Source organism: Eulemur rufifrons, chromosome 19 (genome assembly GCF_041146395.1).
Source record: "Eulemur rufifrons isolate Redbay chromosome 19, OSU_ERuf_1, whole genome shotgun sequence".
Taxonomy (NCBI): domain Eukaryota; kingdom Metazoa; phylum Chordata; class Mammalia; order Primates; family Lemuridae; genus Eulemur; species Eulemur rufifrons.
Genome location: NC_091001.1, coordinates 72767977 through 72788533, shown reverse-complemented (window position 1 = coordinate 72788533; position 20557 = coordinate 72767977). Strand labels below are relative to the sequence as shown.

At 34.4% G+C, this 20557-nt stretch overlaps 1 protein-coding gene and 1 non-coding gene across 2 annotated transcripts in view; both read right to left on the bottom strand.

Annotated features, from left to right (window-relative positions):
* CCDC88A (coiled-coil domain containing 88A) overlaps positions 1-20557 on the bottom strand; it is a 123290-nt gene that overhangs the window by 48700 nt on the left and 54033 nt on the right. Inside the window, exons 9-13 of the mRNA XM_069494280.1 lie at positions 14057-14138; positions 12259-12417; positions 10591-10737; positions 9871-10015; positions 3407-3591 (exon numbers count right to left, since the gene is read on the bottom strand). Of these exons, the coding sequence (XP_069350381.1) occupies positions 3407-3591; positions 9871-10015; positions 10591-10737; positions 12259-12417; positions 14057-14138 (718 nt within the window). The remainder of the gene's footprint in view (positions 1-3406; positions 3592-9870; positions 10016-10590; positions 10738-12258; positions 12418-14056; positions 14139-20557) is intronic.
* LOC138400340 (U4 spliceosomal RNA) lies at positions 11330-11474 on the bottom strand. The gene has a single exon (XR_011236242.1). It is a non-coding gene; the product is annotated as a U4 spliceosomal RNA (small nuclear RNA).

The window sequence follows — 20557 nt, the reverse complement described above, 5'->3', positions numbered from 1 at the left end:
AGAATTTAGTATAGAAATTCAAGTAGCACTCCATTCTAATTTTAGTAGCTGTACAAAATATGCAGATATGACTATCTTTCTTATCCTCTGCATTATTAGGGCAAATTTTGATTTCTAAACACAAAGAAATCCAACTGAATAAATGGTAATGATGTGCTATATAAGAACTGCACAAATCTTATTGAAAGATTCTCTTAAATGAATTTGTAAAGTACAATTTTAATTATAATCAAGGAACGTCAATGAGCAAGAAGGAAGAAGCAAACATAAAAAAATATGAAGGAAAAGATGAGAAATGGCGGTGTAGTATAAGTTTAATGAGGAAGCAAGAAGGGACTTGGTTTAAAATAAAAAGAAAAGAAGAAGAAAAAAGGAGAATACTACTAGATTAAAAAGGGCTAAACAAAAATTCAGCAAATATTCATATTTAGGTTTAAATTTATTTTAAATTACATATTTTAGAGATATAATAATATTGGTGCTTAAGAAGTATGAAATAGCAAATTCAAATTAACAATATGCCAAACTATTGATTTTCCCATTATTATATCACATATTCAAACTAATAAAAAACAAGAAAGGAAGACTTTATAAAATATTCTACTTCAAGTTTAAATGTTTCTTAAATTACATTACTTAACATGTCAATAGCAAAGAACTCTAAAGCAAGTTTGATTTTTCTATTTTAACATCAAGGAAGGACAATTACACATGGAAAATAATCTTCTAATATCATCTCAAAAGCATCGAGTCAAAAATCTTATCCAATAACTCAATTCAACATTAACTTACATGTTCAAGAAGCTTTTAGCTATTAACTAATTAATATGGTTTTCCCATTACAGATGGAAATATATGAATAAGTCATATAATTAAATTCATTTGTTGTTTTACATCAATGGGATTCAACTGAGACATTCAGTTTACAAAAAACATCTTCCATACAATGAATTGATCAAAAATTGTTTGAATCACTAAGAATTTACAAATTAAACTTCAAAGCTAATTTCAAAATGAAATGGTACCCTACTCTACAGCTGCATCCCCCAACCCCCAGGCCACATACAACTCCTTGGCCTTTTAGGAACCAGGCCACACAGCAGGAGGTGAGTGAAGCTTCATCTGTATTTACAGCCACTCCCCATCACTTGCATCGCTGCATAAGCTTCACCTCCTGTCAGATCAGTGGCACTTTAAGATTCTCATAGCAGTGTGAACCCTACTATAAACTGCACATTCGAGGGACCCAGGTTGCACGCTTCTTCTGAAAATCTAATGCCTGATCATCCGAGGTGGAGCTGAGGCAGTGATACTAGCACTGGGGAGCGACTGCAAATGCAGAATATCATTAGCAGAGAGGTCTGACTGCACAATAAATGTAATGTGCTTCAATCATCTAGAAACCATCCCCTACCTCCACCCCCTCAGTCCATGGAAAAACTGTCTTCCATGAAACTGGTCCCTGGTGCCAAAAAGGTTGGGGACCACTGCCCTACAGACTTGGTTATAAATTCTAAAGGGCCACTCCTACTTTAACACTATATTGATCATCAAATGCTTATTAAGATTATTTGGCTAATGGATTAAAGACAATGCAAAAATGTTTTAAAATATTAAAAATTTTGCAAGAAAATCAAGGATTCTATTTCAATAATCTAAGGCAGTGGTTCTCAAAGCATGCCTCCAGGACAGCAGGATAAGCATCATCTAGGAACTTCTTAGAAGCAAGAATTCTTGGTCATGTATGTTTTTATGATAGGATTCTGTTTATGTAAAATTATGTGTGTGTCCACCTGTATGCGTGCAGAAAGATATGCAAAAATAAATTACTTGTTCTAACTATTCCACAGTTGGAATATTTCTGTTACACCAAAGCCTAATTAAAATTCAAGTTTTATAATGCCTAAAGTGTGGCTTCTAAATATCACTTCCCACCAAAAGGAACAAGGGCTTTTTGAAGAAATGGCTGTTTCTACATCTGGGATAGGAAATGTTCAAGATGAGCCGAGGATATTTTGTCATGGCAGAAAGCAAGGAAGCTCTCAAGGAGTGCCACGGTCCTGCCATAAAGATTTAGGAAGCAGCTTTTAAAGGAGCTCCCACTAGCCCAAGTTGGGACAGTGAAAAAAATAAATGCAATAGGTTGAAATGCTTCAAATATTTTCAAATTCATGAGTTCATAATGACACTAAAACAACAAACTTATTCACTAGTTATCTCAGGAGGATATGAGAGAACCAATTCATTATCTGGAAAGTAGTAAATAAAGGGAAAGAAATATTCATCTTGCTTTTCCCATAAGAGCTGTTTTGGTGAGTAACAGTTTTTTTAAACCAATAGTTTTTGGTTTTTCAAGTTTTTCCTTATAGAAATTAATCCAGCTACCAAATTATGAAGGGATGATATAATTAGAATATTTGGATTTTTAACCTCTCCTTAATCAATGGACAAGACAACTGACATCACAAGAAAAAGGCAAGCAGACATGGGTCTCCTGACTGAAATACACAAACTTGTTATGAATATTCTTACTAAAAACTCAATTTGAATCTGATTAAGCCTCTACATAAAACAGGAAATATAGGGGACAAAAGAACTTGTTAAGTGACACAAAAAGGATGCAATCAGCAAAAGCTAGATTGTGGGCAAACTCTGTTAGACAAACAACCTGGTTTCTTCAACAGAAAAGTTGCTAGGAAAAAAGAGGGAACTCATAAACTAAAATATAAAAGACTTAAGGGACACAGCAATCAATTGAATGTATTGCTCGTATTTGAATTCAGATTGAAACAAAATGTAAAAAGTAAGTATCATTATAGAATGGAGAAACTGGAACAATGACCAAAACCTTGATGTTATTAAAAATTAACTTTTTAGGTGCTAAAAGTTTGTTTTTAAAAATTCCTTACTTTTTTGATATATATATTTATTGGTAAAATGATACAATGTCTAGGATTTGCTTTAAAATCATCTAGAGCAGTGGTCCCCAACCTTTTTGGCACCAGGGACCGGTTTCATGGAAGATTTTTCCACGGACTGAGGGTAGGGTGGGGGTGTCATGGGTAGGGAAGATGGGGTGCAGCTCAGGAGATGATATGAGGCCTGTTTCCTAACAGGTCACAGACCAGTACTGGGCAGCCGCCCAGGGATTGGGGGCCGCAGATCTAGAGGCGGTGGGAGAACAGGCAGGCATAGAAATGAAATAAGATCAGCTATAAGTTAATTATTGAAGCTGAATAATGAGTATAGGGTTCATTCACACCACATTTATGTATCTTTGAAATTTTACATAATAAATTAAAGTAATATTGAAGGTACATTTAAAAAATGGAAAATAAATGTGCTATTTATTTATACCTTTACATATATTTTTAAACATACCAATAAACATTACATTTTTATTTACCTTTTTACTTAGTCTTTGATTTTCTTTTTCAATTTTCAGGATTTTGGAAGTATTGCCTTCTACAGAATCCATAGTACTCCGAAGCTCTTCTACAGTTTTTGTCAAACTCTGGTTTTCCATCTCCAACTTCAATAATCTACTTGATGTCAACTCATTCACCTCATGGCCCAAGGATTTCTGTGGTGCTATAATATTAAAAAATATACCACTGGTAAAACTATGTTTATTTGTTACTATTTAAAATATTGAGTGCAAATGTAGTAGAGGTCACGTGGTGCTTGACTTTATTTTAAAAAATCAAAAAGCTTATATAAGATATACACAATAAAAAAATAGGTAAATCTTTTAACTTTTAATGTATCCACAGCTTTCTATTGAAAAAAAAAAAAAAGCACTAAATTCAGACTGAAGAGACTAGTGTTCCAGTTCTATTTCTGTAAGAAATTAACAACTTGACAATTTCCAAGCCACCTGAAACTCAATGAATCTTATGTTACTTTTATAAACATAGTTACTGCCCTGTGTATCTCACAGGGTCCTTTTTTGACTCCAATATAAAGTACAGGCCACACCTTCAAAATTTAAAGGAAAGCAATTATTTTGTTGTTTTTGTTTTTGAGACAGGGTCTCACTCTGTTGCCTGGGCTAGAGTGCAGTGACATCATAGCTCACTGCAACCTCAAATGCCTGGGCTCAAGCTTTCCTCTTGTCTCAGCCTCCCAAGAAGCTAGGACTACAGGCATCCCCACCATGCCCTGATAACTTAAAAAAATTTTTTTGTAAAGATGGGGTCTCACTATGTTGCTCAGGCTGATCTTGAACTCCTGGCCTAAGTGATCCTCCTACCTCAGTCTCCTAAAGTGCTAGGATTATAAGGGTGAGCCACCACACCCAGCCAGGAAGGTAATTTGAGGGAAGAAATCCTAATATGATTCAGAGAAAGTCAAGACAGTATATACTAGTTATATTGAAAAAGTCTTCTAAATGAAGAATTCATGCTAAATTTAAATGTAAAGAGCAACATCCACTCCATTTTGCCAAGGGAAATCATCTTTATAAGTAGAATGCAGCATTACAGTTTTTTTTTAAATAAGAAAACTTGGTGTCTACCTCTTTAAATGCTCCGCATTATGCCAAAAGTAATTATTTTTTAATAATTCTATAACTACAGGTTTAGTCACCTTTAATAACAGATTTATTAAATATTTTACTGATATAAAAATATTAAGATTTGCAAATAAAATATGAGATCTTGGCCAGGTGTTGTGGCTCACGCCTATAGTAGCACTTTGGGAGGCCGAGGCGGGAGGATTGCTCAAGGTCAGGAACTCAAGACCAGCCTAAGCAAGAGTGAGAACGCGTCTCTACTAAAAATAGAAAAAATTAGCCAGATAGGCAAAAAAAAAAAATTTAGCCCGGCATGGTGGTGCATGCCTGTAGTCCCAGCTACTCAGGAGGCTGAGGCAGGAGGATTACTTAAGCCCAGAAGTTTGAGGTTGCTGTGAATTAGGCTGATGCCAGGGCACTCTAGCCTGGGAAACAGTGAGACTCTGTCTCAAAAAATAAATAAAAATAAAAATAATAAAATAAGAGACCTAGGATTTATTTTGAAATCCTAGCTCTCAAGAAAGGAAATGGGTGAAGGTATTGGAGGACATTTCTAATCCATTGTTTTGTATATTTGAAATTCTTCATAAAAAGCAAAGAAATATGCATACATACAATATATACCCCTATATGCATATATTTTCTTCAAAATTAGATATAGCAAATGATCCTCATATTTTAAAGAAAGCCTCAATTTTTATTTTCAGCTTTTGTTCTAGTCATGTTATTAAATCTTTTATTAAAAGCCAGCATATTGGATAGTTGTTAACTTTTCAAATTCCATAGATGCCCAAGTCTTTTTCTTTTCTTTTCTTTTTTTTTTTTTAAGAGACAAGGTCTCACTTAGTCACCCACGCTGGAGTACAGTTGCATAATCATAGCTCACTGCAACTGCTGGGCTCAAGCGATCCTCCCACCTCAACCTCTAGAGTAGCTGGGACTACAGGCATGTGCCACCATGCCTGGCTAATTTTTTAATGTTCTTAGGGATGGTGTCTCATTATGTTTGCTCAGATTAGTCTTGAACTCCAGGGCTCAAGGGAATCTTTCATCTTTTTGATAATTGCTACTCTAACAGATGTGAGGTGATATCTTAATGCGGTTTTATTTATTTTTAATTTATTTTTTATATTTTTAGTTGTCCAGCTAATTTCTTTCTTTTTTTTTTTTTTTTTAGCAGAGACAGGGTCTCGCTCTTGCTCAGGCTGGTCTCGAACTCCTGAGCTCAAACGATCCGCCCGCCTTGGCCTCCCAAGTGCTAGGATTACAGGTATGAGCCACTGCACCCAGCCTTAATGTGGTTTTAATTTGCATTTTCCTGATGATTACTGATGTTGAGGATTTTTTCATACACCTGTTGGGCCATTTGTATGTCTTCTTTTAATAAATGTCTATTCACGTCCTTTGCCCATTTTTACATAAGGTTATTTGTTTTCTTACTATTGAGTTGTCTGAGTTCCTTATATATTTTGGATATTAACTGCTTATCAGATGTATGTTTTACAAATATATTCTCCCATTCTTTGTTTGTTCACTCTGTGTTTCCTTTGCTGTGCAGAAGCTTTTTAGTTTGGTATTTATCTATTTTTGCTTTTATTACCTATGCTTTTGAAGTTACAGCCAAAAAGTCATCACCTTGACTAATATCATGAAGCTTTTCCTGTTTCCTTTTAGTAGGTTTACAGTTTCAGGTCTCATGTTTAAGCCTTCAATTTATTTTGACTTCATTTTTTGTGTATGGTGTAAGATGAGGATCTAATTTCACTCTTCTGCATGTGAACATCCAGTCTTTCCAGCACCCTTAAAAAGACCTACCCTTTCTCCATTGTTTATTACTGGCATGTCTGTTAAAAATCAACCGACCATAAAGGTATGCATTTATTTCTGGGCTTTCTATTCTGTTCCACTGGTCTATGTGTCTATTGTGGCAGTATCATGCTGTTTTGGTTATTATAGCTTTGTTGTAGATTTTGAAATCAGGAAATGTGGTACCTCCGCTATGTACTTTTTGCTCGAGATTGTTTTGGCTATTCAGGGTTTTCTGTGGTTCCACATGCATTTTAGGACCGTTTTTTCCTGTTTCTGTGAAAAATGTTATTGGGATTTTGATAGGAGTTATACTGAATCTGTAGATCACTTTGGGTAATATGGACATTTTAATGATATTAATTCTTCCAATCCATGATCATGGGATATCTATTTGTGTCTTCTTTGATTTCTTTTATCAACGTTCTGTAGTTTTCAGTGTAGCTATCTTTTACCTCCTTGGTTAAATTTATTCCTAAGTATTTTACATTTTTTTGTACCTATTGTAAATGGGAATGTTTTCTTTTTTTGGATGGTTTGCTGTTAGTGTATAGAAATGCTACTGGTTTTTTTAACGCTGATTTTATATCCTGCAACTTTACTGAATTCGTTTATTAGTTCTAACAGTTTTTTGGTGGAATCTTTAGGGTTTTCTAGATATAAGATCAAATTGTCTGTAAACAACATACAATGTAACTTGTTCTCTTCTAATTTTGATGTTTTTTATTTCCTCCTCTTGCCTACCACTCTCACTAGGGCTTCCAGCACTATGCTGAAGAGAAGTGACAAGAGTGGGCATCCTTGTCTTATTTCCAATCCTACAGAAAAACTCTCAACTTTTCTCCGATGAGCATGACGTTAGCTGTGGACTTCTCATTTACGGCCTTTATTGTTTTGAGGTACATTCCTTCTGTATCTAATTGTTTGAGAGTTTTTATCATGAAAGGATGTTGGATTTTGTTAAATGCTTTTCCTGCATCTACTGAAATGATCATATGGTTTTCCTTCTTTATTCTGTTAAATGGTTTATCACATTTATTGATTAGCATATGTTGAAGCATCCTTGTACCCCAGGGATAAAGCCCACTTGTCCACAGTGAAACAATCCTTTTAATGTGCTGTTAAATACAGTTTGCTAGTATTTTGTTGAAGATTTTTGTATCTATGTTCATCAGGTATATTGGCCTGTAATTTTCTTTTCTTGCAGTGTTCCTTGTCTAGATTTAAATTATCAGGGTAATGCTGGCCATGTGAAATGAGTTTGAAGCATTCCTTCCTCTTCAATTTTTTAAGAGTTTGAGAAGGATTGGTATTAGTTCTTCTTTAAATGTTTAATTCAGGCTGGGTACAGTGTCTCATGCCTATAATCCCAGTGCTTTGGGAGGCCAGGGTAGGAGGATCACTTGAGGCCAGGAGTTCAAGATCAGCCTGAGCAAAAGAGCAAGACCCAGTCTCTACAAAAAATTAAAAAACTTAGTCGGGCATGATGACACTTGCCTATATTCCTAGCTACTCAGAAGGCTGAGACAGGAGGATTGCTTGAGCCTAGGAGTCCAAGGCTAAAGGGAGCTATGATTACACCACTGCACTTCAGCCTGGGTGACACAGAGAGATGCTGTCTCTTTAAAAAAAAAAAAAGTTTTATTCAGCAGTGAAACCATCAGGTTCTAGGCCCTTTTTATTATGGATTCAATCTCCTTATTCATTATTGGTCTGTTCAGATTTTCTATTTCTTCATGATTCTGTCTGCCCAAGTCCCATTCATGATTTGTAGTCATGCATTTCAAATAAACAAGATTATGTTCCAACATGATATATACTAATAATGCTTCCATGAAGCTTCAGGTCAGATTATGAAGTATTAAAAAAGATGCTTACAATACATTCTTAATAACATGGAAGAGTGCATGTTATAATCTTAGGTGAAAAAAGAAATCTGAATTATACACACAGATTGGCCTTGTGATGTTTAAAACACATATGAGTGTGTAGAAAAGTTCTGAAGCAGATTTTCTGAAATGGAAAAGGGATTTAGGAAATTATTAGTCACTTTTATTTCTTCTTTTGTATTTTTCCGCATTTTGTGCATTTTCTAGAAAGAAAATCTATTGTAAACTTTATTTTTTTCTGCCCCTCCTCACTCCTGTAAACTTAAAAAAGCCGAAAACTACAACACATTAAATGAATATTCAGTTCTACAACCCCAGCTAAGATCAATTATAAAACAACCATGATATAATGATAATAATAATAGTTAACATTTGAATGCTTATTTAGCAGGCATTATTCTAAGGCCTTCACAAGTATCAACAAATGTAATCCTCACAACAACCCTGGAAGGTACTTACTATTTTGTCCCCACTTAATAGGGTAAGGAAACTCTTAAATAAGAGTGTAATTTTAATTACTTTAGTAGTAGAAAACATTTAAATTTGAATTACTTTCTTTGTAATTCAATTCACAAGGAATATGATTTTACAAAGTTCCACAAAATATTTTAAGTAACACATTTCAGCAAATTCACTAACTGAATATCATCATTTATTATGTAGTCAGTATATGGGGCCCTAGAATTTGAAATTAGATTCTCAAGTGTAAAAATAGGAAAAACCTAATAAGTAGTGAATAGGATGAGTCATCTGTAGAAGTGATTATTCTATAAGCACCAGATTATAAACTCTCTCAGAGGTTGTATCTACTACACCACTATATTCTTAGGGTCTGATATAGTATATTACACATGGTAGGTGCTTAAAAAATATTTGGGGAAGAAATGAGGGTAGATAATCTAACACTAGGCAACTGAGGAATTATGGAACTATCTAATTTGAATAAATGTGACATGACTATAACTTCAGAAAAAGATATCTGTATTAGCATATTGGAAGCTATAACCGAAACAACTATATTGCATATAATTATGCCCAGCTTTAAGAAAGAGGACAAGTCAACGTGGAGCCTAGGAAACAAAAGTCAAAAGTTAAAAATTTACCTGGGGGTCTTTTGATTATCTACAGGGTATAACTGGACTGGACTAGTTGGCAGGTATAATCTTTTAAACTGGAGATTATTATATATATTATGAAAGTAGCTATGAAGATTTCTAACTTAATTTATTCTGACTATATTTCATCTAAGATCTTTCTATTATGTTTTGACTTCCCATTTGGGTTTGCCTATAGCTAAAGAACATGCTAACCCGCTAATACAACTTTCATGTTCTATTTACTAGATGGTTATAGTTCTCCAAATAAACTAGTAAACTAGAATTCCAGCCTCTTCTGATATTAACATGAAATAGTGCCTAAACAACCAATAAAATTTGTTACTGTATTCTTAAAATTGAGTTGTAAGACATGCAAATCTAAGTACCAGACCCAAGAAAGTGGCAACAATATATTACTGTGTGAAATCATATCTAGGGATACAGCTGGCCTTTTGAGATATCTCCTGTTAGGGAACATAAAGAACTACAATAAAATAACCAGAAATGTAAACATAAATACAACTTTATTCATTTATCTATTTAAATAAAATAAAATTGGGAATACCTTCAGAAAGTTCACTAGTTTTGGATATCTGTTCCAGCTCCCAGCCAAGATGTAATGACTCATCCATACTTTGTTTCTGTGCCATTTCCAAAGTCATATTTTCTTCCATTAATTCTTCGATCTTTTTTCTATCCATATCTCGTTCCTTTTTTATTGGCAGGGAGTAGGGAGAGAAAAGAAAGCTAAGAAACAATATCATTTCAAGCTAATATTTTTTTACTCATAACTTTCATTTATTAGAAAATGATATAAAAACTTTGAGTTCCTTAAAATTTTCACATTTTGAAGGCAATTATAATTATTACTAGTCACTATACTGAGTAGGTGTCTGACATCCTTTTAAAGCAATCTTTGGAGACACAATGAAAACTCTTCTTCATAGTCAATATTTTGTTTTAGTGATATAACAAAATAATTATGAAGAATTATGCTAAATTTTAGCAATAGCTTTATTTCTGTATTTTTAAAGATATTTTTAAACAATAGTTTATTTATTGTGGCCTTGAAAAATAGAAGACAAAATTAATGCCTTCTGCAACAAAAGCAGAAATTTCTACTACTTCTGTATTTATATAAAGTTGGAGGTATCTAACTTATATAGTTATCTCTTCTCTGTTAAAGCCTCAAGGACACAAGCCATCTTGTCATTATAAGGAAATAAGCAGAATCTTAAAATTTTTCCTTAGAGGCCATAGAACTGATCTACCCGTTAAAGCTTACCATTTCCATATCATGAAGTTTAGCCTTCAGTTGTAAGTTCTCTTTTTCTAATTCATGTAATTTATCAGAACGAGCTCGAGTTCCTTCTAGTTGGTCTTCCAACATGGTTTTTGTCTCTAATAAAACTTGATTGTCTTCTTTTAATTCCTATAAACATTTCAAACAGGCTTTATTTGTCACAAATGTGTTAATATCTGTTAATTTTTTTAAAGCTCTGGAACATAAAAGTTATTGTAAAAGAAGAACATTAATCCATCTTTATCAACAGTTCTATGCAAGAGTAAAGCTACTGAGTAATAAACATACAGTTGAAATTTTCTTGGATTCATTTTTCCCCCAGAATTTAAACTATTATGCAAACAAAATATACTCAATACTTATATTAGGATGAGTAATACTACTGTAATTTCACATGAAATTGTTAGGGTATATTTAAATTTCTTAGTCACAAGGATAAGGAACTAAGTACAAGTAGTCTTCCAGACATTTAAAACACAAATCTCCATAGAATCAGGGCTTAATTTATTGACTGAAATGCATTTAAAGATTTCTCTGTACTTAGAGCTATAATTTGAAAGTGAAAGGTTTGAGGTTTTTAAGACTTGAACTGAGACTCACATAAATCGAAAACCAAGGCTCTATTAATACATACTTTACATAAACACCTTAAGGGAATTCTTAAAAATCCCTACATAAGTTTTAAACATATGTGTTCACAATTCTTTTTTTTTTAATTCAGTCCCCGTAGGGACCGTCAAAAATTGCCAATGCTGACTATATTGCAAGTCTGGTCATGGTGGGGGGTATTGGGAAAAGTTTTCAATTAGCAATAATCGCACTTCAGATAAACCTCATTGGCTACAATACTAACACTGCGCAAAGCTAAGTGTTCACAATTCTATCTTGCTAAGTTATATGCCTGTGGTTTATAAAGTCTAGAGAAAGTATATTAAGACAGTGGCATTCCTGAAAATCTCTTAACAGTGCCATGCATATGCACATCTAAATAACTAGTAAAGAATTAATATGTACTTTATCTTTGCAGTCCTGTTGGGTCTATTTATTGGTAACCTGCACACTAAAATGTTCTAACTACTTTCTCTTATGTCTTCATTTCTTGATTTTGTATATTCCCTTGTTCTTAGTAATACTCATATTGAAACTGACCAAAATCTGCTGTTTACAGACAATGAGGAAATTAACTGAGAAAGGAGAAAAAGATACAAGAAGTATCAAATTCTTGCTGTCAGACTCAAACATCAAGTTGGCTTTTTTCCTAATTTGTTTGTATGTATATAGCTTTATTAATCTTAATTTAGTATTCTTAGTTAAAGAGCAATCAGAAATATGTTTTACTTTCATTTCTGGGAACAAGTTTGAGATTAGCAGAGATAAATACTTTGACTATGAGGGAAGAACTGCAAAAGTCTGCTCTACATATGATGCTAAGTAATGGAATGAAAGAAGAGCCCAAATAAATTCAACAAAATTAAGGATTCCTTTGTAAAAGCCTAATATGCTGGTTTATCATAAAATAAACACTCAGAGGTATTTATTATTTCTTCAACATTTCAAGAGTTTCTCATGTTTATTAAGTGCATTTTAAATGCATTTTAAAAATCATAACACATTTAAAAAATATCATGAATGGTTAATTATGCAACATACCTCAACTCTTGCCTTATAAAATTCAATATCATGCAGTCTCTCTTTATATCTGCTGACTTCACTTTCAAGCTTATCAACTCTGACTGCCTTCTCTCGAAGTGCATCTAATTCATCTCGGTACATTCTGGCAGAACGAGCATCCGAAAGCAAATTCATGTTCTAAATATAAACAAATAATAATATTTTAAATATTACTTTCAGTTTCAACTTGTTATTCTTTAGCTGTAAGACTTGATAAATTTACTTTAAAACAATCAATAAATTATATAATTTAAAAGGGTGAATTTTATAAAGTATGTAAATTATACCTCAATTAATTTGTTCTTTAAAATGGGGAGATACAAAGTCTTTTTTTAAAAACCAAGAACAAAAAGTATTTTAAACACATATATATTTAGGTTTATACACAATTTATATAAAGTTCTCTGTCAGGAATATAAAAAATATTCAGGACATTTTCAAATAAGATAACTTCTACTTACAATCATTTGCAATTAATTTAAAGTGAAAGAGTTAACTTTAAAATACAGGATAGTAAAAACACCAAAAGGCAACTATATTCCTAAGGTTAATTATTAGTTACTTAAGAGAAACAAGATTCCTATCCAGATATGGTATAACATACCAAAATCTTGTTGACATTTTTTTAAATCCTTCCAAGTAAAATGATTAATGCATATCTTAATGCCATTTGAGAAAAATAATAAAATTGAACCTTTTAAAAGCAGTTCTCAAAGTGTGATTTTTTTTTTCTATTTTTAGTTGCCTGGCTAATTTCTTGCTATTTTTAGTAGAGACAGGGTCTTGCTCTCGCCCAGGCTAGTCCTGACCAAACTCCTGACCTCAAGCGATCCTCCCGACTTGGCCTCCCATAGTGCTAGGATAACAGGCATGAGCCACCACTCCTGGCCTTCATTTTTATATTAACATGGAATGAGTTGAAGTATTTTTTAACTGAATTAATATTTTAAAAAAGTCTTAGCTTTAATTTCTAATATGGTAAATACTAATAGAAGAATGAACACACCTACAAAAAACCCTGCTATCAAGAAGCAGAATAGCAGCCTCAGCATATCTAGAACTAAAGATTATGATTCTTACTCTCAACTGTCTAGAAGTTCCCAGTTTATGATCTTGCAAATAGGGTATTCCCTGCATTTAAAATGGCAGGTTAAGGGAAGAAACAATGTCCAGCTTTACTCCAATTCTTATTCCGTATGGATTAAAGAGCTCATACACACCACCCCCAAATAAAAATGAAACATTAGAGTGATTTAAAAAGTGAATTTTTAAACTCTCTTGGTTCAAGATGAAAAAACACAAAGCTTTCATAAAATAAAAAAAACAATCATTTTTTAAAATAAAAAGTTTTGCTCTTATTTAATAGGAAATTATACCATATATATGTTAACATAAAACACCATCAGAGAGAAATACAGGGAAATATACATAAACAGCACAGTTTACAGTAGAGGTGTTCTAGCTTCCAAGGCCACAGAAGCCAAATATATAAAGAAGAAAAACTTGGAACTACCCTGGTTTTAAAGGATTTTTTTGAATCTTAGGAAAGTTTACATAGCACTAATACAGAACAAAGAAAAGTTGAAAGATCTTGAGTTCTAGTTTTGACTCTGATATTTTTGAAGAGAGAGATACTGAAAAAGTCGTCCAATCTCTTCCAGCCTCAGTGATCTCATTTATTTATCAAGCACTGAGGTAAAGGTAACAAATTACCAGCAGAAAAAATCAATTTCCAATTACTTGGTGGTCTTATATAATAGAAGTTCCGGGTACAAACCTCTTGTTGCAGCCTTTTTAGTTCCATTTCCATTTGCTCAAGTTCTTGTTTACAGTCTAGTAACTGTTCAGTCTTTTCCTCTCTTAAAGGCAAAAATATATTTATTAAAGAATAACATACGACTTTTAAAAACTATGATCATCTGCATTAATACAAATGTATTATCACTTTTAAGTAACTAGTCGAACACAGTATTAACCACAACCTCAACCCAGGGGAGAAAAAAAACCACAAAGAAATAAATGGATATTAGGAATTTATATGATCACATGTTATCATTCCAACGCTCCTCTTAATGTTTTCCAAAGGCTAACCTCAATGACTACTGTCTTCATAGTTCATAATGTGTTTTCTCTCTCTCTTTTCATCTTTCCTGCTAGGCTCCCCACCACCAGCCTTGTCCCCTTTGACGCCACTCTCCTTTCTCTCTTTCTCCCTCCCTCTTTGCATAGTCACAGATGAGTTGGACAAGTTGTTATACAAGGAAATATGACCTGGGTCTGAGATCTCTAAACTATTTTATTTTATTTTATTTTATTTTTGAGACAGAGTCTCACTCTGTTGCTGGGGCTAGAGTGCCATGGCATCAGCTTAGCTCACAGAAACCTCAAACTCCTGGGCTCAAGCAATCCTTCTGCATCAGCCTCCCGAGTAGCTGGGACTACAGGCATGCACCACCATGCCCGGCTAATTTTTTCTATATATTTTTAGTTGTCCATATAATTTCTTTCTATTTTTAGTAGAGACGGGGTCTTGCTCTTGCTCAGGCTGGTCTCGAACTCGTGACCTCAAGCAATCCTCCTGCGTTGGCCTCCCAGAGTGCTAGGATTACAGGCATGAGCCACCACGCCTGGCCCTCTAAACTATTTTCAACATTTACAGTGGCCTTAAGTTAATAATCCACTTCCTACTGTCATACAGATAACCTAAAATCTTTACATCTCTACTGGTTTCTGCCCTATAGCATATAAATACCATCAAATTTCATCTTTTTTTTGAGACAGAGTCTTACTGGGTAGACTGCAGTGGTGTCATCAAAGCTCAATGCAACCTCAAACTCCTGGGCTCAAGCGATCCTCCTGCCTTAGCCTGCCAAGTAGCTGGGACTACAGGCATGCACCACCACCCCCAGCTAATTTTTTCTATTTTTGGTAGAGATGGGGTCTTGCTCTTGGTCAGGCTGGTCTCCAACTCCTGAATTCAAGTGATCCTGCCGCCTTGGCCTCCTAGAGTGCTAGGATAAAAGGTGTGAGATACTGCTTTACCTCTAAACTCCCGTTTTCTATCTTTCCGTCAGAGCCAAGCTCCTCGACTATATTTTTTTTGTTTTTAAGAGACAAAGTCTTGTTCTGTCACCCAGGCTAGAATGCAGTGGCATGATCAGAGTTCACTACAGCCTTGAACTCCTGGGCTCAAGTGATCCTCCTAGCTCAACCTCCTAAGTAGCTGAAACTACAGGTGCATGCCACCATGCCTGGCTAATATATATATTTTTTTCTTTTGTAGAGACAGGGTCTCACTATGTTACCTAGGCTGGTCTCGAACTTCTGGCCAGCCACAAGCAATTTTCCTGACTCAGTTCCTGAAGTGCTGGGATTTCAAAACCATAATTTATAATGTTGAAGAAATATTTCCTTTGCTAGAGAAACCATAATTTACTAAGCAGATTCCATTTTTTACTGTAATACATACTGTTTTGGCTAACGAACTCATTAGTATACCTAAAATCCTATGTATTTCAGGACAGCTTTCTTTCTTTCTTTTTTATTGTAAGAAACAGAGGTCTCACTATGTTGCCCAGGCTGGCATCGAACTCCAGGGCAACAGAGCAATTTTCCTATCTTAGCCTCCAGAGTAACTGGGAATACGGGTGTGCACCACCATGCCTGGCTTTCAGGACTTATCTCTAAAAGTGCAATACAGGTTAAAAGGTACTTGATACAGGCTGAGTATCCCTTATCCAAAATGTTTGGGATAAGACGTATTTTGGATTTTGAATTTTTTTTGATTTTGAAATATATTAAAAAATATAAAAATCTGATATATATTTGTATTATATACTTGTCTGGTTGAGCAACCCTAATCTAAACATGCTCCAATGAACGTTTCCTTTGAGCATCATGTCACTGCTCCAAAACATTTGTATTTTGGAGCATTTCAGATTTCGGGTGTTTGGAACAAGGATACTCAACCTATACATACTTTGTGTCAAACTACCCCCCAGAAAGGCCATTACCAATTTATAATGCAACCAGCAAAGGATAAAGGTGGCTATATGTGAAACAACTGAACAATTAAAAAATGCTGTGTTTTTTTTTCCCATGGCTGTGCCATTAAATTTTTTTCTTTTGTGAATTATTAGCTCATGTCATATTTCTAACTTTCTAGTGAACAGTTAGTCTTTTTCTTCCTGATAAAAAGCTATTACCTTTTGTGATTTATATTTCTTACAAATATTTCTTTTTGGGCTGTGGAATGCTTTTTTAAAAAATTAGCCTTTGGTGTTATTCCCAAATGTGCACTTAGGTGATGATCAGGGAAACCAATTTGCTAGTGAGTACATGTGGTGCTTATTTTTCCATTCTTGGGATACTTCACTTAGTAGAATGGGTTCCAACTCTATCCAGGAGAACATAAGAGATTCTATATCACCATTATTTCTTACAGCTGAGTAATACTCCATGGTATACATATACCACATTTTACTAATCCACTCATGAATTGATGGGCATTTGGGTTGCTTCCACATCTTTGCAATTGTGAATTGTGCTGCTATAAACATTCGGGTGCAGATGTCTTTTTTGGTGGTAACATATATAAAATTTGCTGGCCAGGAGTGGTAACTTACACCTGTAATCCCAGCACTTTGGGAGGCTAAGGTAGGAGGATCGCTTGAGGCTAAGAGTTCGAGACCAGTATGGGAAACGTAACAAGAACACTACAAATAAAAAATTTTTTTAAATTAGCTGGGTGTGGTGGCACATGCCTCTAGTCCTGGCTACTTGGGAGGCTGAGACAGGAGGATCACTTGAGCCCAGGAGTTGGACATTACCATGATCTATGATTGCACCATTGCACTCCAGCCTGGGTGACAGAGTGAGACCCTGTCTCTAAAAAAGATAAAATAAAAAGCAAAAACAATTCAAATGCCCATCAACTGATGAATGGCTGATCAAAATGTGGCATATCCATAAAATGGAATAGTATTCAACCATAAAAAGGAATAAAGTACTGATAGATGCTACAACATGGATGAAACTGGAAAACATTATGCTAAGAGAAAGAAGCCAGTCACAAAAGGCCATTTATTGTATGACTCCATTTATATGTAATATCCAGAATAGGCAAATACATGGAAACCTAAAGTAGATCAGTGATTGCCAGGAGCTGAGGGCAAAGAGAGACAGGGAGTGACTACTAATAGGTATGGGGTTTCTTTTGGGGGTGATGAAAATGTCTTGAAATTAGAACAGTGTGATAACTGCACCACTCTATGAATAAACTAAAAACCATTTAATTGTACACTGTTTATGAATTTTATGAATACACCCTTCCTTCCTGAATTGTACACTTTAAAGGGATGAATTTTCTGATACATGAATTATATCTCAATAAGGCTCTTTTTAAAAAAAAAAAGAAAAGAGGCCGGGCGCGGTGGCTCACGCCTGTAATCCTAGCACTCTGGGAGGCCGAGGCGGGTGGATTGCTCAAGGTCAGGAGTTCGAGACCAGCCTGAGCGAGACCCCGTCTCTACTAAAAATAGAAAGACATTATATGGACAACTAAAAATCTATATAGAAAAAATTAGCCGGGCATAGTGGCGCATGCCTGTAGTCCCAGCTACTCGGGAGGCTGAGGCAGTAGGATCGCTTAAGCCGAGGAGTCTGAGGTTGCTGTGAGCTAAGCTGACGCCACGGCACTCACTCTAGCCTGGGCAACAAAGTGAGACTGTGTCTCAACAAAAAAAAAAAAAAAAAAAAAAAAAAAGAAAAGAAAAGAAAATCATTTTGGGGGTGTTTTCTTTCTTTCTTTCTTTTTTTGAGACAGGGTCTTGCTCCGCTGCCCAGGCTAGAACGCAGTGGTGTCTTCATAGCTCACTGCAACCTCAAACTCCCGGGCTCAAGGGATCCTCCCGCTTTAGCTTCCTGAGTAGCTGGGACTACAGGAACATGCCAGCATGCCTGGCTAATTTTTTAAATTTTTTGTAGAGATGGAGTCTTGCTGTGTTGTTAAGGCTGGTCTCGAACTCCTGGCCTCAAGTGATCCTCCCGCCTCAGCCTCCCAAAGTGCCAGGATTACAGGTGTGAGCCACTGTATTAATAGTTTATAATAGAGAAAAACTCTTTCAAAACACCGGATCCACAGACGCAGAGAGAATTATTAAAGGGAGTATTTAATAGTGTTAACTACTCCAATAAAAGTGAAATTTATAAGAAATTACTTTTTCCAGCCAAAGTGCAAATTATACTTTTACTCTGCATGTTTATAAATCAAAAGCAATAATATTATAATGTACTGCCCATAAATGAGGATGGCATTAGTTAATTTGCATGATCTCATCACAATTATTTACTGTATAGTCTCCATTAGCTATATAAAGAGACCTGGACTATTTTTGTCCACCATAATTTCTGTACTTCATTTACTTTAGTAAAGACCTGTCCCAATAAAAAGATGTAAAACAAATGTTAACAGAAGAAATCCATGAAGAAACACATTTTCAAAGGACAACAAAGATATTAAATGGTATCTGATGAAATGCTAATTACTGGAAATACTTGCTATATTATGGCATAGTTATTTGTCCATTAAAAATATCCATTTACATTTTCCAATCAGTATACATAAAACCAAATTTTTATCAATCTCTTCAAGTTTTTGGAATTTTAACATACTCCATGGCCAACTAAATTTTATTTAAAAATTAATTCTAATATAGTACAAAATCTTAAATGAATTCATAGCCATCATTACAGTTCTAATTGCATGCTTTATCTGAAGACTGGAGAAGATTGTGCTAAATTATATGGAACGAACTAGTGTTCACTGTTTAGGCTATCCATTAACTGCCAGTCAAACTAATAACAGCAATCTCTTCCCTAATTTTCCTGGTGCAGCTGTTTATAGAATATCCTGGGCGTATTCATTTCAATAGATACATAATAATGCAGACATCCACAAGCGAAAGCTGTATTTTTTTTGTTTTCAAATTTTCCTGTAGACTGTAATGTTTCTTTCTACCTTGCATATTCAATCACTTCATATAACTGCTTTAAATAATCAGTAAATAAATTCAATTGCTATATTGTGGTTTTAAATTTAAAATCTATACTCTGAAGCTCAAGTTCCAGGAAAACCATCTAAAAAAATTTTAAAAGAAACAAAGAAGCCCCCCATACAAAAATCCTTTCTTTTTTTTAAAGTACAAAATCAAAAAGCTCCAGCAGAGATTGGTCACATCTTTACAAGGAATGCTTATGTCATTTATACTTACTTTTTTACAACAATCTTTGAAAATTAACCTAAATACAGTCAAGCATCATTTAACAACGAGAATACACTCTAAGAAATGTGTCATTAGGCAATTTCCTCATTGTGCGAACATCATGTACAGTACTTACACAAACCTAGATGGTATATCCTATTATACACGTAGGCTATGGTGTAGCCTATTGCTCCTAGGCTACAAACCCATACAGCATGTTACTGTATGGAACACAATATAAGTATTTGCATATCTAAACATATCTAAACACAGAAAAAGTACAGTAAAAAATACGGTATAAAGGGTAAAAAATGGTACACTTGTATAGGGTGCTTACCATGAATAGAGCATGCAAGACTGGAGGTTGCTCTGCATGAGTCAGTGAGCGAATGAAGGCCTAGAACATTACTGTACACTACTGTAGACTTTCTAAACACTATACACTTAGGCTACACTAAACTTAAAAAAATTTTTTTCCATAATAAATTAACCTTAGTTTACTGTAACTGTTACTTTATAAACTTAATTTTTTTAAACTCTTTTGTATTAACACTTAGCTTAAAACATAAACACATTGTACAGCTGCACAAAAATATTTTCTTTCTTTATATCTTTATTCTATCAGCTTTTCTCTGTTTTTAAAATTTTTAATTTTTTTTTTTACTTTTAAAAATTTTTTTTAAAAAACTAAGACATGAGCACACACATTAGCCTAGGCCTACACAGGGTCAAGAACATCGAGATGTCACTAGGTGACAGGAATTTTTCAGCTCATTTATAACCTCGTGGGACCACCGTTGTATATGCAGTCCATTGTTGACTGAAACATCATTATGCAGCATGTGACTATATTTACCTTTACTAAGTACATGACTCAGGCACTTCAATCAGTCAATGCAGAAGATACACAGAAAAATTTATTTTTTTGTAATAGTATATGGCAACAATTTTGTCTTTTAAGACATTAATTTTAAAAACCTAAACACTGATCTACATAAGTGGTTTCCAGTAATCTG